At 40.0% G+C, this 25,711-nt stretch overlaps 2 protein-coding genes across 2 annotated transcripts; one reads left to right on the forward strand and one right to left on the reverse strand.

Moving 5' to 3' along the window:
- Positions 1-445: 445 nt before the first annotated feature.
- Positions 446-15,425, reverse strand: LOC307128953 (uncharacterized protein). Its single transcript, XM_079821043.1, has 3 exons — positions 15,369-15,425; positions 14,683-14,815; positions 446-3,973 (listed from the first exon to the last, which is right to left on the reverse strand). Exons 2-3 carry the CDS (start codon positions 14,765-14,767, stop codon positions 2,655-2,657), a joined length of 1,404 nt encoding a protein of 467 aa, XP_079677169.1. The 5' UTR covers positions 14,768-14,815; positions 15,369-15,425; the 3' UTR covers positions 446-2,654.
- Positions 15,426-17,008: 1,583 nt separating this feature from the next.
- Positions 17,009-25,325, forward strand: LOC307128954 (uncharacterized protein). The gene is made up of 3 exons (XM_079821044.1): positions 17,009-17,061; positions 17,269-17,401; positions 23,716-25,325. Exons 2-3 carry the CDS (start codon positions 17,317-17,319, stop codon positions 25,026-25,028), a joined length of 1,398 nt encoding a protein of 465 aa, XP_079677170.1. The 5' UTR covers positions 17,009-17,061; positions 17,269-17,316; the 3' UTR covers positions 25,029-25,325.
- The last annotated feature ends 386 nt before the right edge of the window (positions 25,326-25,711 follow it).

Below are 25,711 nucleotides of genomic sequence, written 5' to 3' on the forward strand. Positions count from 1 at the left end.
GATCGTCTCAGTTTCCAGGATTGTTTAACTCAGAATGTGGACAACAGGCACTGGCAGAAAACTACTACCAGAAACTCATTTATCTTAAGTCATCATCTTCAACTTAAATGCCAAATACAATGTACTTCTCCTTAAGATACCAATTAATCTCCTTCTCTTCTCATTTGGATACCAGTGTTGCTTAGGTTACCATGTATACTCAGCTTGAGTAACATTACATTACTCAGAGGTAAGGCTCACCCTATTTAGGTTGGTCAATTCCCCTTTTTAGTCTTTACAGTCTAAGTACACTTGAACCAGTACCAAGTGTTAGCCAGAGCTCTAAAATCTCAGTTGGTGCTCTCCTCAAAACTGGACTTTAGTCCATTACTAACCTAAGCACATATTTGCAGTAACAATGGATACATTATTTACTAGAGTTAATAATTTCAGACCAAGTCAAAATAAAATAAAATGTAACACTTTATTAAAAGTCAGGTAAAAATGTATCATGCCAATTACACAATCAGAAGACAATTCATAAATAATAAATGCATCAATTGCTCAAAGAATGAATCTAAGAGAAAGAAATGCACCTGACAGCAGGGAGAGCAGGGCAAGGCGGTGTCTTTGAGATTTTCTCTCCAGATCAGTCTTATTGTTTTATTGCAGGGCGTTTTGAGCTCATCTTCTGTTTTAGCAGGAAACAGTCTTAAGCGGCTTTCGCACTGAAGGAATCTTTTCATGGTTCCTAAAGCAAATGGCAGAAGTACCCACTTTTTGGCGCATTCGCACAGTAGGAACTGGGAACGATTTTAGTTCTAGGAACGCCTTTTGGGGGGGACTAAATTAGCTCCTACTTGCAGTAGCACATATTTGCAGTAACAAAAAGTGTCTACTGCACTGTGTACCCTACATTTTAGGGGGCAATGATTAGAGATAGAGACAAAGCACCTAGGTGATGACCTTAAACAAATGAAGTCCAGGAGTTTACAGCCCTAATCCAATCATTAGACTTATATAACTTTATTATCATCAAGATTTATCCTGATCAACTGCCAACACTTTAAAGGGAACCCCTGGTGTTAAGACTTGTATAGCTTAATATAATTAAGTGATGTCTCTTATGGTATCATTGTTCCTAAAGCAAATGGCAGAAGTACCCACTTTTTGGCGCATTCGCACAGTAGGAACTGGGAACGATTTTAGTTCTAGGAACGCCTTTTGGGGGGGGGACTAAATTAGCTCCTACTTCAGAGTAAGGCCTAACCCAGAACAATAGGAATTACCAGTGATATAAGTGTACGCTGATTGGCCAAATGCACGCAAAACCCCCATTTTAAAAAAAGCTGCGTACACACACATATTATAGCCTATGTATTTACTCCACAAAATAACTCTACGAACATGGAAAACACTGATAGATGGACCTCTCAACCTTTACGCAGAAGAGAAAATCCAACACAACTTTGAGTGGACCAAGTAAAACATGATTATGTGTTTCTGTTAAATTAGCGACATTGGGCATCAACCACATGGCAAACGCTAATACTTTTTCATATACTGTCTACTTCCTTTGTTTATAAAGTTCTAATAACGTATTAGACAGGACTGTTAAACAGATCGTTAGCTAATGAAGACGGAGAATGTGAGAGCTGTTGGGCTCAGACTCAGCGCCATCAAAATAAAAGTCACAAGAACAAGCACGGCTTATGTCACTTCGGAGTTACTGGAGGTGTGAATCCAACCGGGACAATGGCCCTAGGGCAGGGGTGGGCAATTCCAGTCCTCGAGGGCCACTGTCCGACAGAGTTTAGCTCCAACTCTGATACAAATCACCTGCCTGTAGCCTTCTAGTAATCCTGAAGACATTGATTAGCTGGTTCAGGTGTGTTTTATTAGGGTTGGAGCTAAACTCAGCAGGACCCTGGCGGCTAGTTCCTATAACTAAATTCCTAGAAATACCCAGTGCGAAAGCCCCTTTACACACACATTCACTGAGGCCCTGTTTACACCTGGTATTAAGATGCGTTTTGGTCGATCGGATTACAAGTGGATGACGCTAAATACAGGTGTAATCAGGGTCTAAAACGTTTTGAGCTTGTCCACTTTCGGCCACTTCCAGAAGTAGTGGAAAACACATTTGACCGGATTGCTTTCGTAGCATGAACGCCCATGTGGTCAAATGTGTTCGAACAGCCACTAATGTCCGTCTACTGACCTAGTGCGTAAACATTATGGGAAGCGCACTAGCCAGACGGGATTTAAACTTTTTCGGCCTACGTTTGGTTTGAAGACGAAAAACATACCAAGCACAATGTTCTCTTACCATTTCTGATTTCTAACACACACGCACAGCATTCGTTATGGTCAGAGCAGAAACGGAAGCAGATGTTCTCAAGTGTTTTTCCGTCGTCTCCGTGCTCGTTCATATGTAAAATGTGCAAGCTTATTTTGTCCATGGATTTGAAAAAAAGCCATTATTTCAAATAAATGAGGACAGAAGTGGTTGAAAGTGGACAAAAGAGAAAAATACTAAACACAAGCTCCTCCCATGTCAGCCTTGTCTGAATGAGTCCATACTGGAGTATGACCACACACACTCGTGTACATGACAAAAAAAAGAGGTGAAGGAAGCAACTAAAATAATTGAACCACAGAAAAATTGGCCACATTCAACTGCGGTGTGAACGTATCTTTGATTTTGCACAGGTTTTCTGGTGCCATTTGAAACTGCTGGGCCATTTAAAACTCTTTCTACAAAGAGAACAACAATATGGTCTCACACTTGGTCTCTGTAAGCGTGAGAACAAAATATTTTTTTTATTACACTGTTCAAAATTAATCCTTCCTCCAGAGGGTTTGAAATTGCTCTTTTTCGTTAACTTCTTTCCACACTCAGAACCTTGCAATGTCTTTCCCGAATGAGTTTGCGAATGACATTTCAGGTCTCTATGATATGTGAAACTCTTTTCACACTGAGGACACTTGTAAGGCTTCGCTCCGGTGTGAAGCCTAATGTGAACCTCAAGGTTTCCTTTGAGAGCGAAACTCTTTCCACAATGAGGGCAGGTGAACGGCTTCTCTCCAGTGTGAACTCGCCTGTGAACCTCAAGATTGGCTTTGTTTTTGCAAGTCTTTCCACAGTGAAGGCACATGTGAGGCTTCTCTCCAATGTGAATTTGTACATGATTCTTAAGCTGTGTCCTGTCTGTGAAACTCTTTCCACACTGATGGCATATAAAACAGTTCTCTCTTGAGTGAATCCTCATGTGGTGATTAAGGGTTACAGTAAATCTGAAACTCTTTCCACACTGACCACATACGAACGGCTTCTCTCCAGTGTGGATTCTCATGTGGGCATTAAGAGTTGCTTTATGTTTAAAACTCTTTTCACATTGAGGGCAGGTGAAAGGCTTCTCTCCAGTGTGAATTTTCATGTGGCTTTTAAGGCTTCCTATTCGAATAAATCCATTCCCACAGTGTTGGCAGGTGAAAGGCTTCTCTCCTGAGTGAATTCTCATGTGGACTTTAAGGCTCCCTTTTTGAGTGAAACTCTTTCCACATTGTTGGCAGATGAATGCACTCTCTCCAGTGTGAACTTTCAAGTGGACCGTCAGGTTTCCTTTTCGATTGAACCTTTTTCCACATAGTTGGCAGGTGAATGGACTCTCTCCAGTGTGAACTCTCATGTGGGCTTTAAGACTTGGTTTTTGAGTGAAACTCTTTCCACACTGTTGGCAAGTAAATGGCTTCTCTCCAGTGTGAATTCTCATGTGGATTTTAAGGTTTCTATTTTGATTGAAACTCTTTCCGCACTGTTGGCATGTGAAATGACCTTTAGTCTTTTGAGCTCTTTTTTGTGATACAGTCTTTTCAGTCTGTGAGCAACTGAAAGGTTCTTCTTCATTTGTGAAATTATGAAGTTTCTTAATCTGGTGTTTTTCTTCTGTTTCATTCAGTTCTTGACTCTCTTCTTTCAGTGCCTTCAGGTCTAAGGCAGAAAAAGACAAATAACACCAGTTTAATGGCACAAAGCAACAGACATCGAACATTTAAGACATGCAAAGCATGAAAACCAATGTGTATGCTAGATCCTACAAGAATTTAGTTAGTATCACAACTTCTTCTCAATATTGTTATCTCTTGGCTTTCTTTAGGACTTGTCCGAAATACTTTAAAGCCTGCAGTTATCAAAACCATTATCAAAATCATATCACAGAAATTGTGCTTATTGAAGTTACAAATGACCTGTGTGACGGTTCCCTGAGTTTGTTTATCCCTGAGTTACAGATGATTGGCTGATGGAGGGTGTGGTTTCGCACCTGAACCTAATCAGGTTCCTTTAAGAGGGACTGGATCAAACAGAGGAGAAGGAAGAGAGCAAAGGATGGGAAGCACGTGAGAGCAAAGCAAGTTGGGCTTGGCAGAGTGTTATTCGTTTGCTCCTCATGAGTTCCTGAGATCTGACGTTAGGTGGGAGTTGGAGGGAGACCACAGCCGCATTGGAGTTCACGTGGAGCCATCTTCACTGTATTGCTTTGGACTTTCCTTTTGGTGATGTTTTGTTGGACTGATTACATGTGCATTTCCTACTTACACTCATACGCTTACACGCTGACTAACATGTAAACTGAATACTTGACACTTCATATTTTATTATGTTAAATAAATCTTATTATTTATGCAGCGGTTGTGTAGCGTCTCCCTTTGTTTGTTGCGATTTAACCCTTAATCGCCCCTCAAGTAGGGTTTACGTTTGAGTCCCTTGGGGTCAGATAGACCCCAAGCTTTTACAGAGCGATTGCATAAGGAAATATAATTTTTTTACATGGAAAACTATATATCATTTTTTTTATTTACTTCTCAACTATACATTTATGCTGTGTTTTTGAGAGTATTTGGTAGTTTTTTACCTATTTACTGCACAAATACTTAACCATGTCATAAATTGGCTCATTAAAATAATTTTTTTATGAAAAAAATCACTTGAATGATGATCTTAAATAAATATAAATAGTTTTTGGACATTGCTCTATGTGTTAGGGATAGAATACCGCCATCTGTAGGTTTGTGGAAAAACATTAGGAATTATAGTTAAAGAGAAAGAGAGTGCAATGACCACATTATCCAATAGAGGTCCATAGGGAAGTTATGCAAAAGTTAAGCTGCCGTTCATCTTTCTTTTATTTGCCCTTTTCCCTCTCTTTCTCATGATTGTTCCATGTTGCATTTGTGCTCTAGTATTTGTCCTTCATTTATGTATGGAATTTTTTTAGATTTATGCCAGTTTTGTTGATTTTATTTGCCAGTTTCTATAAAAATGCTCTCTGTTGCAGTCACACATGTGTGTGTTTGTGTGCGTGTGTGTGCGTGTGTGTATGAGACAGAAAGTTCGTTCCACTTTGTGTTTATGCTCTAGGACCAGATCTTGATATAAATGTAGACATTTTCAGATTTATACTGGATTTAGTTGATTTTTTTTACAAACAAAGTGAAAAAAAAAGCATTTTTTACATTTTCCCATTCATTGCCAAAATCCAAAAAAATGCTCCAGACACCTGTGTTTGTGTTTGTGTGTGTGTGCGTGTCAGTGAACATGCTTGTTCCATATTGCATTTGTGCTCTAGTATTAGTACTTCATTTATGTATGAAAATATTTCAGATTTATGCCAGTTTTGTTGATTTTATTTGCCAGTTTCTATAAAAATGCTCTCTGTTGCAGTCACACACGTGTGTGTTTGTGTGTGTGTATGTGCGTGTGTGTATGAGACAGAAAGTTCGTTCCACTTTGTGTTTATGCTCTAGGACCAGACCTTGATATAAATGTGAAAATTTTCAGATTTATACTGGATTTAGTAAAAAAAATTGACAAAAAAAGTCAAAAAAATGTATTTTTTACACTTTCCCATTCATTTTCAATGTGGGGTCAATCTGACCCCGAGGGACTTAAACGGTAAAAAATTTTTTACACACCTTTAGAACAACCAAATCAAGCCCAGATTTTTTTGTGCATGTTTAGATAGATTATGTAGGAAAAGTCACCGAGTCTCATGGCCCTGAGATGAAGGGAACACTTTTAAAAAATGGAGGAAAAGTCCAGTGGGGTCAGCTGGACCCCAAGGGACGATTAAGGGTTAAGGACTTAGATCGTAACATCTGCTTTTGGCAAATGATCATGGCTACATCTCTTCTGGTGGTATTAGATTTTTCAACAACAACAAGGGATGGACACCATCAGTCCTGGAGGGCCACTGTCCTACAGAGTTTAGTCCCATCACTAACCAAACACACCGGTCAGTCATTTTCAAACAATCCTGAAGAATTAAAGGGTTAGTTCACCCTAAAATGTAAATTCTGTCATTAATTCCTCACCCTCATGTCGTTCCAAACTCGTAAGACCTTCATTCATCTTCGGAACACATATTCAAATATTTTAGATGAAATTCGAGAGCTTTCTGACAAGGTGTCACGGTTTTGTTTGTGTTCGTGTCTTTGTAACCACTGTTTGGTGAGTTCATGTCTAGTCCAGGCTTAAGGCCCATTTATACTTCTGCGTCGAGAGTACGCCGTAGTGTACGCCGTAGGCTACGCGCGTAGCCGACGCCGTCGTGAGCATTTATACTTCTGCGCTGTTGTCTGCGTCAATGTGCAATTCCACATGCAGACGCTAGAAGGCAGTGTCCTCGGGCATGTTGGTGTAATCAAGACAACAGCCGAAGAAGAAGCAGCTTGATGTGTAGAATCTGTACATTCATGTCGGAATATCAGCAGCAGTGAGAGAGCGGCTTTTCTTGCAGCTTGAGTTGTTGTATCTAATACAAATTAAGCATCTCTAGTTGATTAGTAAAGTTAAATAAGGCGATCTGGCGCTGGAATGCATTTGTGAAACCATGCGGAGCTCGTGGCCGCTGTTTTCAGCAGCGGTGGCTCAGCAAGCGATTGTTGTTGCGGAGACTTCATTCACGAAATATACCTTAATGTGTCCCTGTTCTTGATATACAATTACTGATTAACATCTTTGGTTTTAATGAGAAAATAAATAAACTATATTCAGCGGATCTATGTATTTATTTACTACCATAAAGAATCGCTGGACTGCAAAATAGTGTGTTATAGCAGACGTAAGGAACTATCATCCAATTTCTGGACACACACACACACACACACTCCTATAGCAGATTTTTTATTTATTTATTGACCTGAGGGAAGGGTTCTGGCAGACCAATCACAGCGCTTGCGGTCCGCGTAGAATTGACGCGTTGTTACATTTTTGGAGAGGTGCGCGTCAGGCTACGGCGTAGGGTACGGCGTATCCAACGCGTCTATGCGTAGGGTACGCCGTACCCTCTGCGTGCACTCGACGCAGAAGTATAAATTGGCCTTTATGTTCAATGTTTATGTTCATGGTCTAGTTAAGTTTTGCTCTGCCAAGTCTTTTGTTTATTTTATGTTTGGTATTTGAAAAATAAACTGCACTTTTGTTCTTCTACACTCGCATCCAGTGGACTTCCGTTACAGCATACTAGACCAAAACAATGAACCCAGCAATTTGTTTGCTTTGCCTCTGTCAAGGGAATCAATGCACATGTGGAGAAATTCTGTGGACATTGTCACATTTCAATGACGTGGCACTAAAGGACATTTTTCGGCATGGACTTAAATTCGCTCACGGATGCCAGGGGGAAAGATACATTTTTCCCTGGCCCAATACATAGACCATGCCCTCCTGTTAAATGGATCCTCATTTACTGTGGGAATTGCAGAGGAGGGGCTCTAGGTGCCTGGCTAAGGCCACGGAGGCTGTGTCTCTTTGGCCCCCTGACCTGCAATGCCATGTCCCCTGAACTTCCTGCAATGCCATGGTACCCTGAACTTCATGCAATGCCATGGTACCCTGAACTTCCTGCAATGCCATGGTACCCTGAACTTCCTGCAATGCCATGATCCCCTGAACTTCATGCAATGCCATGGTACCCTGAACTTCCTGCAATGCCATGGTACCCTGAACTTCATGCAATGCCATGGTACCCTGAACTTCCTGCAATGCCATGATCCCCTGAACTTCCTGCAATGCCATGGTCCCCTGAACTTCATGCAATGCCATGATCCCCTGAACTTCATGCAATGCCATGGTACCCTGAACTTCCTGCAATGCCATGGTACCCTGAACTTCCTGCAATGCCATGATCCCCTGAACTTCATGCAATGCCATGATCCCCTGAACTTCATGCAATGCCATGGTACCCTGAACTTCCTGCAATGCCATGATCCCCTGAACTTCATGCAATGCCATGGTCCCCTGAACTTCATGCAATGCCATGATCCCCTGAACTTCATGCAATGCCATGGTCCCCTGAACTTCATGCAATGCCATGGTACCCTGAACTTCCTGCAATGCCATGGTCCCTTGAACTTCCTGCAATGCCATGGTCCGCTGAACTTCATGCAATGCCATGGTCCCCTGAACTTCATGCAATGCCATGATCCCCTGAACTTCATGCAATGCCATGGTACCCTGAACTTCCTGCAATGCCATGATCCCCTGAACTTCCTGCAATGCCATGGTACCCTGAACTTCCTGCAATGCCATGGTCCCCTGAACTTCATGCAATGCCATGGTACCCTGAACTTCCTGCAATGCCATGGTACCCTGAACTTCCTGCAATGCCATGATCCCCTGAACTTCATGCAATGCCATGATCCCCTGAACTTCATGCAATGCCATGGTACCCTGAACTTCCTGCAATGCCATGATCCCCTGAACTTCATGCAATGCCATGGTCCCCTGAACTTCATGCAATGCCATGATCCCCTGACCTGCCTGCACCACCACGGTCCCCTGAACTTCATGCAATGCCATGGTACTCTGAACTTCCTGCAATGCCATGGTCCCTTGAACTTCCTGCACCGCCATGGTACCCTGAACTGTCTGTCTCTATGGCCTCCTGAACTGCCTGCACCACCACGTCACACTGGACTTCATGCAATGCCATGGTCCCTTGAACTGCCTGTGCCTCCATGGCTTCCTGAACTGCCTGTGCCTCCACGGCTTCCTGAATTACCAGGTTCGCCCACGCTCCACGGCCCAGGTCCGTCTCCGCCCTTGCCAGGGTCCATGTCCTGTCCCCTTGCACGGGCCTGGCCCACCATCCTCCTGTACGGTTTTGTATAGTTTTGGTTTTGTTGGGTGTTGGGAGCCGCCCATATAGAGGGGGTTGTCACGGTTACGGGTTGTGTTTGTGTTGATGTCTTTGGAACCACTGTTTGGTGAGTCCATGTCTAATCCAGGCTTATTGTGACGGCCCAAGTGGTGGCCGCACAAGATTGGTAATGTGGATGTATCTTGTACACGCACCCACTTATATCTACAGAAACTCATACATCTGTTTATTCATTTAAGGATAATCTTTATTTAAACTTCCCTCTTTTGTCATTCACATTTTTTTGTTTCAGTATGATTATTATAATAACCACACAAAGCAAACAAGATTGATTTGATTCTTTATTGTTAGGTTTACGTTTACAACACAACTTGATATACATTGTTACTGATTTGAAGTGCACACAAATTAGTTACTTTGTATTCGTTGCTTTGTATCTGTTACTTACATTTGTTTCTATTTTGAGTTTAAGTTTACCCGTGAGTGTGGCAATGATCTTCAAACATGGTCCGCTGCAGCCGTAACCTGGTGTGACGAAAATTAGAGGCCGGGCAGGAACAACGAATTTAAGCGTGATTGGTTCCGCCCGGACATACCATTTGCTGAGGTTGCCCGGGGGAGGAGAAATAGTTGATGTCTTTATTAATAGATTTATTTAGATGTACACTTATAGTATTTCATTACATTTTGCTTTTCGTTATCTTGATTTAATATATCTCTTTGTTTGGTTAAATTTTGATTTACTTGAGTTATGTTCAATGTAAAGTTTAATTGTTTCCCTCTTAATTTGTAATGGGCCCAACTTTTCCTTTATAAGCTGTTGCTTTTGTTCATTTGGGTAGGTCAGTTGTAGCTTGTTGGTTTGTTTGTTTGTTCGTTTCTGTTTGAATTGTTTGACCTCATTTTCTGTTTGTTTATTTGTGTTAAGAAATGTATGAGTTTGTAAAGTTTAGTTTTGGGTTCAAATAAAGACCCATTTTTCAGTGGAAAGCTTGAGTGCCTTGTTCCTGACTTCTCGGTCCCTCACACTTATGGTCAAGTTATGTTTATGTTCATGGTCTAGTTAAGTTTTTCTCTGCCAAGTCGTTTGTTTATTTTATGTTTGGTATGTGAATATGCATTGTAAATAAACTGCACTTGGGTTCATCTACACTCGCATCCGGTGGACTTCTGTTACACTAGGACTGTGCGATATGGACTAAATAATATCAATAATATCAATATTGTACCACCACACTGTCCCTAACCCTACCCTTAAACTTACTCATACCACCACACCTGTCCCTAACTTTACCCTTAAACTTAAAGGGTAACTTCAGTGATTTAGCGTTAAAGGGGCTATATGCAACTTTTTCCCCAAAATAAACGTAACAATAGCCTTTTTATTTTACCATTTATGACTCAAAGATCTCCTGATGAGCATACTGACACCTTGTCCGCTCACAGTGGGTGCACCTATAAGTCTGTATCCTATTTTTCATATTTTCTGGCGGGTCGTCTTTTCCCGCGCTGTCTGCGGATGTGACGTCACCACCACTGCGAGAGCGAGCAGAAAATGAGAGCAGTTCTGTTTTTTGGCCACAGGTGTCAGTCGCGAGTTTAAATTTCAGAAAAACGCATATAGCCCCTTTAAGCTTTGTATCAGTAGAAACCCCATAGTATATTTGAATTATGGTACTTTCCCCCCTCATATCCCCCTGAGACGAGAGAATTATGCATTTTATTTCTGGGAAAAATCCTCCGATGAACGCAAATTTCGCCATTTTGCGTCATCAGAGGATTTTTTGGCTAGAGGCTAAAAACTACGGCCAGTAGAAGGAGCTGTTCCTTATGTTTTAACCCGCCCATAGGGGAGAGATCTCACGCACAGAATGTAAATGTGCTTGGCTCGGCCTCCGGCATTCATAACGGAGCGGTGCAGAGTAAAGTGAGTGTTTCAACTTTTCAATGAATTCCTATGAAAGTTTATCTTCCATATGCGATCAGAAAACGCTCCAGACTAGACACACGCTGAGAATGACCGCCACACTTATCTCAGCTCTGCTCAGATCTTACTTCCCTCTCGTGATGAATGAAGTCTGACTCCTGCTGCGTTTGTCCTGTGACTTTTGTTCGGCTCACTTGCACTTTAAAAGACACATTCAGTTTTTAATTGTAGTGTTTATTCTCTAACTGAACTAAATTATTGTATTATTATGAAGATCAAAACGACGCTGGGGGCGGTGTAAGGAGTGGCCTCGTTGTTTTCTTTCATCCACATGAGACAAAAATAAATGTTCTGTCTTTTCCACACCTGCAAAAGTGTTTTTCAATACAATATGAATACAATAATACAGTGTACTCATTTTCTGATGTAAGTACATAGAAGTTAAGGCTAGAGCTCTGCATTTCTGCCCGACATTTTTACTAGGGCCGGGCCAATTTTCACGTCATACCTCAAACGCAAGCCGGGCTTCGGGCCTTTTTTTAGTCTTATCCTTCGTTTTATATATTAGACATTAATTAATTAAAAGAAACAATGAGATGTGCTGCGCTGGTGGAAACAACATGAGACCATGATACCGCGACTGTCAAGACTGACTCGCAGTGTTTAGAGTATAGCGCTTGCAACTCGCATCGCCGCAAATGAGTAAAGCAAGCCAACACGCAAACTGCCACAAGTGAAACTGAATATAGGCTAAGTCTTAGATGCTCAAAAACACAATCATCTTCATTAAAACTAATGAGACTAAATGCTCTTGCCAGTGCTTAGATCACTCTCTCATATTGCGGTCTTTGATCTTGAAATGAGCTGATGAATCAAATCCAGCTCATAGCCTATCTGTTGCTTTCGTTGATGTGAACTCTGTTAAATGTGCAAAATGTCCAGTACGCGGTAACTTTACCAGTAATAATAATATTTAGTTCTGTTTAACCGTTCCTGAACGTGACTAAATCATCCATCAACACAGCCGTGTGTGATGTGTTCACATACGAGCTGCAGTAGGGCTATATCTGTGGACTCAGATTAGCAGCAGTCATTATGACTGTCTGTGACTCGGGACATCAATGAATAAAAATAATTTTTTTATTTTATTTTTTTATTATTATTTATTTATTTTTACTTATATTGATTTCGTTAATAACTTGACAACACTTAAATGTGTATTCTTACAAGTTAAAGAACAATGTTTGTGGGACAAGTGGATTTTTGAAGGGGCAAGTGAAAGAGAATTTTACTAGACAGATTAAAACATCAGTAACAAAAAACTAGAGAATCAACAAAATGCAAGAATGATTGTGCATTAAGTTGAATTTAAGTGGCGATCGATAGTGGATAATAATATACAGCCTAATGTAATGTATAATAAACTGACAGTAACAATGTTGCGCTGTTGACACTCGCGCAGCCTCTCGTGGAGAAATCAATGTTACTGAATGAATCAGTGTTTGAACGAATCGATTCAATGACGCCCTCATTAAAAAGGGTCACCTGCTGCCACCTACTGGTGGTTTACTTTCATGTTTAAACATTCTTTCAAACTTTTCTTATTTGTATATTCAAAAATATTTAAAACAATCCCATATAATTTTTTATGCAGTTGTAATTTTTCAGTGTAAATTATTTAATTTGATTGGTAACAGCCCTACAGTGTCTTATTATTCTAATTTAATTTATAGATCAAATTTAAGAATATAAACTGAAAGTTGAAGCATAGCCTATATTCAATCAGAGCTGTCACAGCTGATTGAACACTGTTGAGAATATTTCTTCAGAATAAATTATATTTACAACACACACCAAAAAAAAATTCGGACAAGCACGTGAACAGGCTTAATGTCGAGGAGAAAAAAAAAAGTGGCTGGTAAAAAGTCACTGTGGCTGGTGGTCAAAAAAGTTAATTTCAGGCCCTGAATGTGCATATAGCGCGGGTCGGGAATTGAAGATTGGATTTATATTAATTTTAGCGGAGAGGAGTAAGGTAAGACAACCTGCATGTTTTTTTTTTTTTTTTGTGTGTAGCCCATTGTGTAGCTTCCCGAAAGCGTCTAAACAAATTGTAAAATAGGTGCTATGTTTATATATGAGCCACAAATTTGAGGTCTAAATAACTACATTCTAAAAAAACTGTTAAAACTACATTTTGTGACATAACAGTAGTATTTTAAAACTTATGGTGGATTTGCTCAGCCGCCATGACAGTCGCCGCAGGTGGAGTGATACAAACGGTGAAACGGCCAATCAGATTCGAGAACCAGAAAGAACTGTTGTATTAATAAATATATAATATTTTCTAAGAGAAATACAATTTGATCCTTTTCTGTCTCACTCCGTGAGATATAATACTGTTTGAGCTTAAGACTGTTTGCTCTGGAAGCCTCAAAGGAATAGATCGGTGTAAAGTGTATATATATATTGTTTCTCTAGATAAGACCCTTTTCCTCGGTGCAGATAGGGTGACCACCATCAAACAAACCAAATGTGGGACGATTACTAAGTTTATGTGGGACATGTTACCAACACTAAAACATAACCTGAAACTGTTGTATAATCTTAAATTCAACATAACTGAGCCCAAAGGCAGCAGGCATCATGCAGATAACTACTTTTGAAACAGTTCTGACCAAGTGCAACTAAAATCCAACTAAATAAATAATGAAACAAATAAAACAACATTAGTTAATCTTATATATATATATAAATACAGTTCTGTATATAAATGTAAATATGTATAAATGTATATATATATATATATATATATATATATATATATATATACACATCACATTTTTTGGGGGGGGATTGTATTTTTAATTTTTTATATAAATATTCATTTATATACAGAACTATCCATTCGTTTTCTGACAGGGAACACATGGAACGAATCACCGCTCCACATTTTGATTGACAGCCGTCACAACCTACTAGTGACCGTGTTTACTCCTTTCTTTTCAACCATTGGATATGGTTTAAAAAATGGCTTTTGTATATTTGTGTAAGGCGGGATGTTACTTCTGATTAAATATAGGTGAAAAACGATGCCGCGAAAATAATATAAATGCTTTCTTAAAAAGGCAAAAAGAACGCATGCATGTTTTCTCAATATGATCATTAAAAATCAACAGACTGGTGAAAATGCGGGACATTTTCTCAATATGCGACATGAGGGACAAGGGGTGAAAATGCTGTGCGGTACAACGCAAAGCGGGACAGGTGGTCACCCTAGGTGCAGAGTGCAGAGTGCAGAGCCTTTAAAACTGCATTGATTTGGACCTTCAACCGTTGGTTGCCATTGAAGTCCACTGTATGAAGAAAAATCTTACAACGTTTTCCCCAGAAAACTTAATTTCTTTTCCACTGAAGAAAGAAAGACATGAACATCTAGGATGAGATGGGGGTGAGTAAATGATCAGGACATTTTAATTTTGAAGTGAACTAAACCTTTAATGGTGGATCAGTAGCACTGCAAACACGTCTGATGTGAAGCAGTAGTGAGTGGAGAATATCCCTCATGTGTGCTGTGAGGATCATGAGTTGAGCTTTGAGAATGACACTAACCTGTTTGCTCCTCAGTTTCTTCATGTTTCACACTGAACACTTCTTCAATCTTTATGTCTTCACTCTCCTGTTTAATCAACGCCATCTTTATAACAGTGTCACGTGGATCTCAGAGGCTTCTCCAGCAGTTCTCCTGTGTGTTTGGACAAAGTCATGTTTAAGAGGAGAATAATTAAGAAAAATAAATCCAAACTTTAGTAGTCAGAGAACTGGAAAGAGTCAGTCAGATTGACAGTTAATGGCCTGATTAGACAAAAAACAACAACTCAAAACTAGTAGTACAAATTCATTCATTTGGTTTGTTAAAGTTGTCATTATTCGTGTTTGTGTTCTCCTTACAGTCATTGTTGCATTGATCAGTGAATCGAGCGATTCAAACACTGAATCATTTGGCGAAGCATCGGTTCAACTGTTTGATTCAGAAATACCCGTTTCTCCCATTATTAATGTCAGAGAGACTGAATTCATGTTTATGATGAACTGATTCACCACATATGGAGCGAAATGAGACGCAACTTTTCTGTTACTCAAGCTTTACTCACTAAATACCGCTCATTAATGATAGACAAAGCATTACAATCTTACATTCAATAACAGCTTATTCGTTTTATAGTCGTTGTAAACACTATAAAATACACAGAACGGTTCGCATCGAATTAGACACTTTAAATGTGTAAAACACAAACCTTTCTTCAGCCGAATCACAACAGAGAAGCGCGGCGCAGATTTATGATGTCATCGCCGGAGCAAAATAAAAGTCCTGTTCACTCTGTTGTGTCTAAAATCACAAAAATGCACAGAAAATGTAGATACAAATAGTAAAATAGATGTCAGAGGAAATTAGACTTTATTTCTTGGTGTATTTCATCGTCATTTGATGTGCTGAAAATCTATTTAATATTAAAAGATAGAAATAATGTTCTTTCTAAAAGGCAAAACTGTAATCGGCACAGAAACCATTCTATACAATGTAAATAAATAAAAAAAACTTTTGCTGCCTTACTTTTTTTTTAACTAACTGCGTTTTTAATTATTTAAAATTTGAATTATATTATATTAACCTGACGTAATTAAAATATGAAAATTGCTCACATTATTTTGACGAGTTAAAGAGCACCTATCATGGAATTTTGAAATTTACCTTTCATGTAGTGTGTAACATAGATCTAAGTGAACAAAAACATCCTGTGATAGCTTGAAATATGACAGTGCACCGTATATATAGTTATTTTCTTTCAAAAGTAAGAGTCGACTCGGAGTCATTTTTAAGAATCGTTAGAAGACCGAAGCTTTTTCTCTGACTAGATGACGTCAACTTGTCAAGTTATTTGAATACGATACGCCCACTTATTGCGCTCCAAGACGCCAGTGAAAACTAGAAAACATCATGGCCACGAGACGCTGTGTTCTGAAGTGCCACTCAAAAGCAAACTTCTTTCATCTGCCCAAGGATGAGCATTTGAAGACTAAGTGGCTTGAAGACAAACCATACATCGTCGCGATTGTGTGTTTATTAGTCGTCAAATGTATGTTTCGCGATCTCAGGAAGCTTTTATTATGGACTTCTATTATGGCACATGGTTCTTCTTCGTCTGTCTGTACCATACATGGACTACATGTGCACAGAGCGCCCTCCGGCTGCCAGTATGAATTGAAAACAACACATAAGAGACTCAATCGCTCATGATTAGGCTATAACTGCCCATTTTGAGGAAGTATTGAATAAAAAATACTCCTCTGTTTAGAAATTTGACACAGACATATGAGAATCTATCAATATGTCTCCTCATCTGCACACTTTTGAACTAAAAGCCCTGAGGGATGTTGATTTGTCGCGAGTCTTCGTGAGGAGAATAGAGGAGTTTTTTCGACGCGGTTTTCATATTCATAACTCCTGACACATATTAACAAATTACTGTCACTATAAGACTTTGATGGGCGTTCCGTTTCCGAAAATATCTGCACAGACTAAACCAATCACAACTGACTGGGTCATCGGACCAATCACCACAGATTAGCGTCACGTAAAGGCGGGGTTTTGAAAAGTGAATCACTAAAGGAATCATTTGAGAATCGCTGTCAAAACAGGTAAAAATAAATGCATATTATAAGAAAACTAAAGTCTTTTTTGTCATTGCATGCATGCAAAACTGTTGTTGGGGACTTCTAAAACAATATTTGGAACATTTTAAATGCCATGATAGGTGCTCTTTAAAGTAATGTAAAAACATATGTTGTCTTTATGACTTGTTAATCATATAAAACAATTTTTTACAGTGTACAATGTACATTTCTGTGCAAACCTTGATCAGGACTTTTATTTTGCTCTGGTGATATGACATCATAAATCTGCGCCTGCTGTTATTCGGCTGAAGAGAGGTTTGTGTTTTTATAAACATTTTAGAACATGTATTATATTAATGAATTTGTACAACTAGCTTTGAGTTGTTTGTTTTTTGGTCTAATCAGGCCATTAACTGTCAATCTGACTGACTCTTTCCGGTTCTCTGACTACAAACTACTAAAGTTTGGATTTATTTTTCTTAATTATTCTTATCTTAAACATGATTTTGTCCAAACACACAGGAGAACTCCTGGAGAAGCCTCTGAGATCCACGTGACACTGTTATAAAGATGGCGTTGATTAAACAGGAGAGTGAAGACATAAAGATTGAAGAAGTGTTCAGTGTGAGACATGAAGAAACTGAGGAGCAAACAGGTTAGTGTCATTCTCAAAGCTCAACTCAGTCCTGTGATCCCCAATTTTTTTTTTAAGGCAGATTAATGACTAATTAGTGGTGGGAGTACAAATATTAACACATAATGCCATGGTGTGACCTCTAGATGCCTGTATAGCTCTATATAAAGTGGCTGTAAATGCTCCAGTTGTTTTTAGACATAATTACATTCTTTTATTAGGTTGTGGATATATATTTAGGCAAATCTCAAACTACTTTTTTAGGTTTAGATATCTAATTCTAAAGCGAAAGTAAAATTTGCACGTCCATTCATACCTGTGCGTGTCCATTTACGCATTTTCAGTTCATATGGAAGCTCAACTCCCAAATGAATTAATTGAAAACACTCCCTCTGTGCCGCACCGTTAAAAATGCCCATGCGCCTTTTCCTTTCACTTTAGAATTTGCGAATTAACATTTTAAAAGCAATGTGCAAAGGAGGGAAAACAAAAGAGGGTGATACCGGTATTACCAGTGGGAAAATTGCCTACACTTTTCATTTAGGGCATAAAAAGTCACCTATTTAAATGATTGCAAATGCAAATCTATATTTGGATATAAATTGAGTGTCGTGCAGCGAAGCCAATATTTGTTTCTATAACAATGGCAGAATTATTTGTATCTCTATGTGCATTAGGATAAAACCAAATACTCTAGTTGTTAATTACTTTCTTTTTTTAAGTTGTAGATATGGATATATATTTAGACATTCTCAAACTACTTTTTGTCAAGATTTAGATATCTAATTCTAAAGTGAAAGTAAAATTTCACAGATGTGGAAACCGACCCAGTGGCTCCTCCTCCGTCACCACCCTTGAAGGCGAAGCAGCTAAGGGTTACACACAGGTTCCTCCCTTGGAGTGGGCCATTGCTATGCAACTGTGCCCTAACTCTTAACTCCTAAGACTTATCAGGCCTGTGGGGAAGCTGACTCTCTGCCCTACACGCTATGGCGTTGGATCTATACAAGGGTGGTCATGATCCTGTGGTTCTCCAAGAGCTTAAGACCGTTATGGACCTCCCAATTTGTGCGACAAAGGTGCGGTCGGTGGGTTGTGCATTTCCACTTTAGTGGTCCAGGAAAGCCATCTCTGGCTGTGTCTGGCCAACATTAGGGAAACCGGCAAAGTCAGGTTCTTTTATTCCCCTCTTTGGCCACGCGGTTGAGAGCTTCACCCATCAGTTCACGGCCGCACAGAAGCAGACTGAGGCACATCTTGCCCCGGTGGTTAGCTGCTGTCTCCACCCCACCACCGGCTGCAGTGCCCCAGTCTGCTCATCTCCCAAGAGGGCTCGGAGAACTGTGGACAGTCAAACACTGTACCACTCTCCTCCTCCTTTGCCAATGGGCAGCAGTGGACGGTTCAAGGACCGCCTTCAAGAGAGAGCCACTCCGGGGCTCGATCCCTGGCTCATTCGAACCATCAGGCTCGGCTACATGATTCAGATCGCCCAACGTCCCCCCAAGTTCAGGAGTGTCCAGTTTACTTCGGTGAAAGCTGTCAACGGCCATGTCTTGACTGTGGAGATTGCATTCCTACATGGGCGAAGGATGCGGTAAAGCTGGTCCCTCCAGTCGATATGAAGACAGTTTTACAGCCCTTACTTCATTGTACCCAAGAAAACCGGTGGGTTGCGGCCCTGCGAGTCTCGAATCTGAGCCTAACGTTCAAAATGCTTACGAAGTAACGCATTTTCGATTGCATCCATTCCCGAGATTAGTTTGCAGCGATTGACCTGAAGGACGCGTACTTTCATGTCATGTTTCGATTCTCCCTCGCCGGTTCTGCACTTTGCATTCGAGCAACAAGCTTATCAGTACAAAGTCCTACCCTTCAGGCTGTCCCTGTCTCCCTGTGTCTTTACAAAGGTCATGGAGGGGGTCCTTGTGCCCATGAAAGAACAGGGCATTCGCATCCTCAACTATCTTGATGACTGGCTCATTTTAGCACAGTCCAGGGATCAGTTGTGTGAACACAGGGACCTGGTGCTCAGACACCTCAGCCAGTTGGGTCTTCAGGTCAACTGGGAAAAGAGCAAACTTTCCCCTGTGCAGAGGATCTCTTTTCTCTGTATGGAGTTGGATTCAGTCGAACGGACAGCACGCCTCACAAAGGAACATGCTCAGTCGATGCTGAACTGCTTGAATACATTTCAAGTGAGGGCAGCGGTCCCACTGAAACTTTTTCAGAGGCTCCTGGGGCATATGCCAGCGGAAGCAGCAGTAACACCTCTATGTTTGCTTCAAATGAGACCGCTTAAGCATTGGCTTCATGGGCAAGTCCCGTGGCAGCTCGGCACTCACCGGGTGAGTATCACACCGGTCTGTCGCCAAACCTACAGCCCGTGGTCAGACCCCTTGTTTCTTCGGGCAGGAGTGCCCTTAGAACAGGCACACCACAGCATGCCTGGACACCTGTTCTAAGGGCACTCCTGGGCACTCCCCATCACAGATGCCCCATCCATAGGCTGGGAGGCCACGTACAACGAGCATGCAGTGTCAGGGGCAGTATATTTGCACTGAGCCACCTCAAAAAGCCGATACGGGCAAAAATGTATTGGTCTGTATGAGACATCTTTAGAGCTGCGGGCTGCGCGACACTGTTCGCTAGATTCTATAGCCTTCTGGTAGAGCCGGTCTCCTCCTGTGTTCTCGCCTCAAACGGGGTAGAAGCACAGAGGGCCCAGGCTCTGTCGTCGCCTTGATGCGCCCTGAACTGTGGCGCTCAGGGCCGTCGCTAGTGGGGTGAAAGCTGGTGACGATTATAGGGGCCCCCACTGCCCAAGGGGCCCAACAAAATCCAGAAGTTATACTATATAGGCCCCTGTTCTGTGAATAATTCTAATATTTTTACTAGATGTATGCCTGAGATTTTAATGAAAACCACAAAACCATGCAAATAGGTTAAAGAAGTTTTTCAAATATCTGCTCCTCTCCTCTCCATACAAATGGTTCAGTCCGGTTTAGTATTTATTAATTAAATCAGTCAGTGACGAACATTAGATCATTTGACCCAATAAAACTGTAAGTCCCACCCCAGCTCGTGAACAGAACCAATCGGAGTTGAGGCGGCAGCTGAAGTTAACGATGAACTTGTTGAAAGAACAGGAGACTGACTGACAGGCTGAAAATGTCAGGGAAAAGAAAATATAAATCAGGGTACCAGAAACGCCTTGAAAAGAACGAGAGGGAGGCCAGGAGAGTTGCTGTATCCCAGCCGATCAAGACACTCTTTAAGACAGGTTAGTAACTTAGGGCGTTTTCACACCTGAAAGTCCGCACCGAGGTCCGAACCGAAGTTCATGTTTTGATACTTTTTATATATTCGATTAGTTTTGGTTTGGTTTCACATTGCAATTATGTGAGCGGACTAAAGAACTTTACATGACGCACTTGCGTCCACTCGTCGTCATCTATGTGGGCGACATCTGGACATTGATTGGTTTGTAAACGGACGTGCGTCTGACGTCAGCGTCTTTGACAGAATGAATGAACGGACGCATATCGTTGCCACTATTGAACCGTGCGCATTGCTTGACTATTTTTTATTCGTTACGTTTAAAAGTGGACATTTCAAGCTTTATATACACATATTTCTCATGTTTGTGATGCAAGTAGCCTGCTGAGTTTCGGTTTATTTGAGACGCGCTCCTGTTCATGTGCAAAGCATGTGATCGCTACCGCGATTATTGTCTGCTATAGACTATTTGCTTCTTATTTATTAAATCCAGGCAATTATCTGATTAAACGTTGATTAAAATTAAGATACAATTTATACAAAACGAAATTCCCATTAAAGAAATGCTTTCTAAGCAAAATCATACAAAATTTTGTTCAAAATTATTTCTGACTTTCTGTCTTCTGACATATTGCGCATATTTTTCACTTTTCATAATCAATGTAGCCTAGATTGAAATTAAAAATAACGTTATAATATTTAAACATAAACAGGAACTTCCTGTAAATGGTCTGAAAGTCCGAACCATACAGAAAATGCTTTCAGACTAGAAACGAACCAAACCTTTGTTCAGTTTGATCCGGACCGAGACTACCTCTTTTCGTCTGACCAAATTTCGTCTGTTTGGTCCGGACCGTGGTACGGGGGAGGTTTCACACCTGTAATTTTGATTCGGACCAAACTGAAAAGTCCGAAAATCCGGACCAAACAAGGTAGGTGTGAAAACGCCCTTAGTGAATTTTTATTTCGCTGTCAGATTTACTTTCGTAGGAAAACTACCGCCTGCCGCCTACTGTCATTACCGGCACCGCGGCACGCACCGCCGTCAAATTGATTAAATGATTACGTGGTCAAAATCCCCGTCTTTTTACGCTATTGTAAATAGAGTTTGTTTGTATAACACACAGAAAAAAATGTCACAACGCATGTCACAAGCATTATGCACCTACTGGCTGTTGATTTATTTTATTAGGCTACAGTCAAGAAAACATAAATAATATATTACACAGTTACATAGTGTCTTTATATAAATAAGACAAGTAATTCTTATAAAAAAGACAAAAGTCTTTACATTTGACTGAATTCTTGACAATTTATTTGTTCACTTTTTGAATTTATTAATATTTAAAAATGTCTTGGTTTTTGTTAATTTGTAAAAATGTATATAAACATTTACCTTTTAAAATAAAGAGTTTACAACACCACCACCATCTTTTGTTACATATAGACTGTCGTAGTGACTTATTTATACTTATTATAATGTTCTGCAGCAACAGTTGTGGCATCATCTGACTCACAACCCCATTCCAAAGATGACATGGAGGGTCATTGTGGAACATCCTCATTGGGTATATAACTTGTCAGGAATCACTTAATTTTTTTGTATTTAGTATTTAGTAGTCACATATGTTTTAACTGAACTGAATTGGAAAGTATTGGTTTATTCTTGATACAACTATTTGAGTCATGGTATTTGTTGTCTACAGAGCCAGGCTCCTCAACCCAGCAAATGCATGAAAGTAGGCCAACATCAGTTAGTGAAGGTCAAAGTGAAGAAGCTGAAAGTAGCACCAGTCAGAACACAGTAACAGACAGCCCGAACTCAGCAAGTGCAGGGAGAAATGAGTAAGGTCATCAAAGGTTATAGATTAACCAAACTGATATACATATAATAATGATTCATTTAATTTTCATAGTTATTGCAATGTTTATTGCTGATTGAGATTTGTTTTAGTGTTTGCTATCTCTTTGTTTTATAATGTTTATTTTGCTTTTGCTGGTGTTAAGTAAAAATCTTTATTTACATTTATCTGTTTTGTTATTTTGTAATAAACTCCTATTAGGTTACATGTGGGCCTCCATTCTCATATATTGTACAGTATATGATTTGGGTGGGGGGCCCACATCAATATTTTTTCAGGGGGCCCCAAATCCTCTAGCTACGGCCCTGGTGGCGCTTATATTCTCCAGAGCAAATCCTGTTAAGTCTTCCATCACCCTCGATGTTGGACGTGCTTCTTCGCATTTGTTTTGATCAGGAGTTTCAGTACTCTTTCAGAAGATGCATAATGGCATATAGTTAAAAAAACAAACAGTTAAAACACGGAAAGCTGAAAATTTCTGTCAATGGAGAAAAAGTGTTGTCTTCTAAATTATAGAAATTTCTGTCAAAAGGGAAAATGAGTTAATACACTCTGATAATTTGGAGAGTTATCTTCAGTTTAATTATAAATTGCATAAGTTTATAATATTATATTTTGAATAATCTGTGCTGTTATACCCACTGGAGCATTATCAAAATGATATGAATACCTCTGAAACTGTTTAATTAAACGTAAACTTGCATGGGTATGTCGCATAATCTACTTTCTGGAATACTTCCCTCGAGGGCCACTGTCCTGGAGAGTTTAGCTCCATCTCTAATCACACAAATCTAAATCTGGATTGTTTGAAAATTACTGACCGGTGTGTTTGGTTAGTGATGGGACTAACTCTGTAGGACAGTGGCCCTCCAGGACTGATGGTGCCCATCCCTTGTTGTTGTTAAAAAATTTAATACCACCAGAAGAGATGTAGCCATGATCATATGCCAAAAGCAGGTCATTTGTAACGCCAATAAGCACCATTTCTGTGATATGAATAAAGGTTTTGATAACTGCCAGCTTCAAAGTATTTCAGTATTCATAAAGAAAGCCAGGAGTTAACAATATTAAGAAGTTGCGATACTAACTAAATGTGAGCATACACATTGGTTTCGATGCTTTGCATGTCTAAAATGTTTGATGTCTGTTGCTTTGTGCCATTAAACTGGTGTTATTTGTCTTTTTCTGCCTTAGACCTGAAGACAGTTCAAGAAGAGAGTCAGGAACTGAATGAAACAGAAGAAAAACTCCAGATTAAGAACCTTCATGATTTCACAACTGAAGAAGAACCTTTCAGATGCTCACAGACTGAAAAGACTAAAGGTCATTTCACATGCCAACAGTGCGGAAAGACTTTCAATCAAAATAGAAACCTTAAAATCCACATGAGAGTTCACACTGGAGAGAAGCCATTCACTTGCCAACAGTGTGGAAAGAGTTTCACTCAAAAACCAAGTCTTAAAGCCCACATGAGAGTTCACACTGGAGAGAGTCATTTAATCTGCCAGCAATGTGGAAAAAGGTTCAGTCGAAAAGGAAGCCTTGTAAGCCACATGAGAGATCACACAGGAGAGAAGTCGTTCGTATGCCATCAGTGTGGAAAGAGTTTCACAGACAGGAAACATCTGAAGAATCATGTAAAAATTCACATTGGAGAGAAGCCTCACATGTGCCTTCACTGTGGAAAGACTTGCAGAAACAAAGCCAACCTTGAGGTTCACAGGAGAGTTCACACTGGAGAGAGGCCGTTCACCTGCCCTCATTGTGGAAAGAGTTTCACTCAAAAAGCAAAGCTTGAAGTCCACATGAGAGTTCACACGGGAGAAAACCCTTTCACCTGCCAACAATGTGGAAAGAGTTTCACTCAAAAAGGAAACTTTAATATCCACATGAGAATTCACAGTGGAGTGAAATCTTTCACCTGCAATCTGTGTGGGAAGAGCTTCTCTCGAAAAGAAAACCTTGAGATTCACAGGAGAGTTCACACTGGAGAGAAGCCGTTCACCTGCCCTCAGTGTGGAAGGAGTTTCAGAAGTGTAGAAACTCTTAAAACCCACATGAGGATTCACTCAAGAGAGAACTGTTTTATATGCCATCAGTGTGGAAAGGGTTTCACAGACAGGACACAGCTTAAGAATCATGTAAAAATTCACATTGGAGAGAAGCCTCACATGTGTCTTCACTGTGGAAAGACTTGCAAAAACAATGGAAACCTTGAGGTTCACATGAGAGTTCACACTGGAGAGAAGCCGTTCACCTGCCCTCAGTGTGGAAAGAGTTTCACAACTAAAGGAAACCTTGAGGTTCACATTAGGCTTCACACCGGAGCGAAGCCTTACAAGTGTCCTCACTGTGAAAAGAGTTTCACATATCATAGAGACCTGAAATGTCATTCGCAAACTCATTCCATATTCAGACCATATTCTTGTTTGTTTTGTAGAAAGAGTTTTAATTGGCCCAGCAGTTTAAAATGGCACCAGAAAATCTGTGTAAAATCAAAGATGTAATCACAACGAAGTTGAATGTGGCCAACATTTGAATGTGTTGTGTTAGTTTAGTCTTACACTTCCATAGTCTTCATTTTAATCTTTCACTTCCTTTTTTGTCATGTACATATGAATGTGTGTGGCCATACTCAAGTTATGGACTAATTCAGACGAGGCTGACATTTGGAGTTTCCTTTGTGTCTTTTTTATTCATTCATACATACTGTGTCTGAGAGTAAAACTAATTATTTTGTCATTTAAAAAAAAATTTGCAAAACACTCTTCTTAAGGCTCAAAATAAAGAAGTTGGTGACAATTATTTGCAGTTTGTGTAAATCTTTGAAAAATCTTTATTTTTCTTTGTGCACTTCAAAAAAATTTCATCACAATCCACAAGGCTCATGTGCAAAGTGTTTATTGAAGAAACGAACATAACAAAAGCCAAAAACAAATGCAACATTGAGAGCAGAGGGAAGATAACAATCACCACAAACGGCAAACAACAAGTCAAGTCAACTTTATTTATATAGCGCTTTTAACAATGCAGATTGTTTCAAAGCAGCTTCACAGTGTTAAACAGGAAAATAATGCAACAGAATTTTATTCAGCCGTATAGCCATTCTGGAGAAAACGGTGATGTCATCAGCTCATTTCAATTATCATACAGTGACAATGTGGGAATTAGAACAGTAATTCGATCAGTA

This window comes from Gobio gobio, assembly GCF_949357685.1.
Source record: "Gobio gobio genome assembly, chromosome: 7".
Taxonomy (NCBI): domain Eukaryota; kingdom Metazoa; phylum Chordata; class Actinopteri; order Cypriniformes; family Gobionidae; genus Gobio; species Gobio gobio.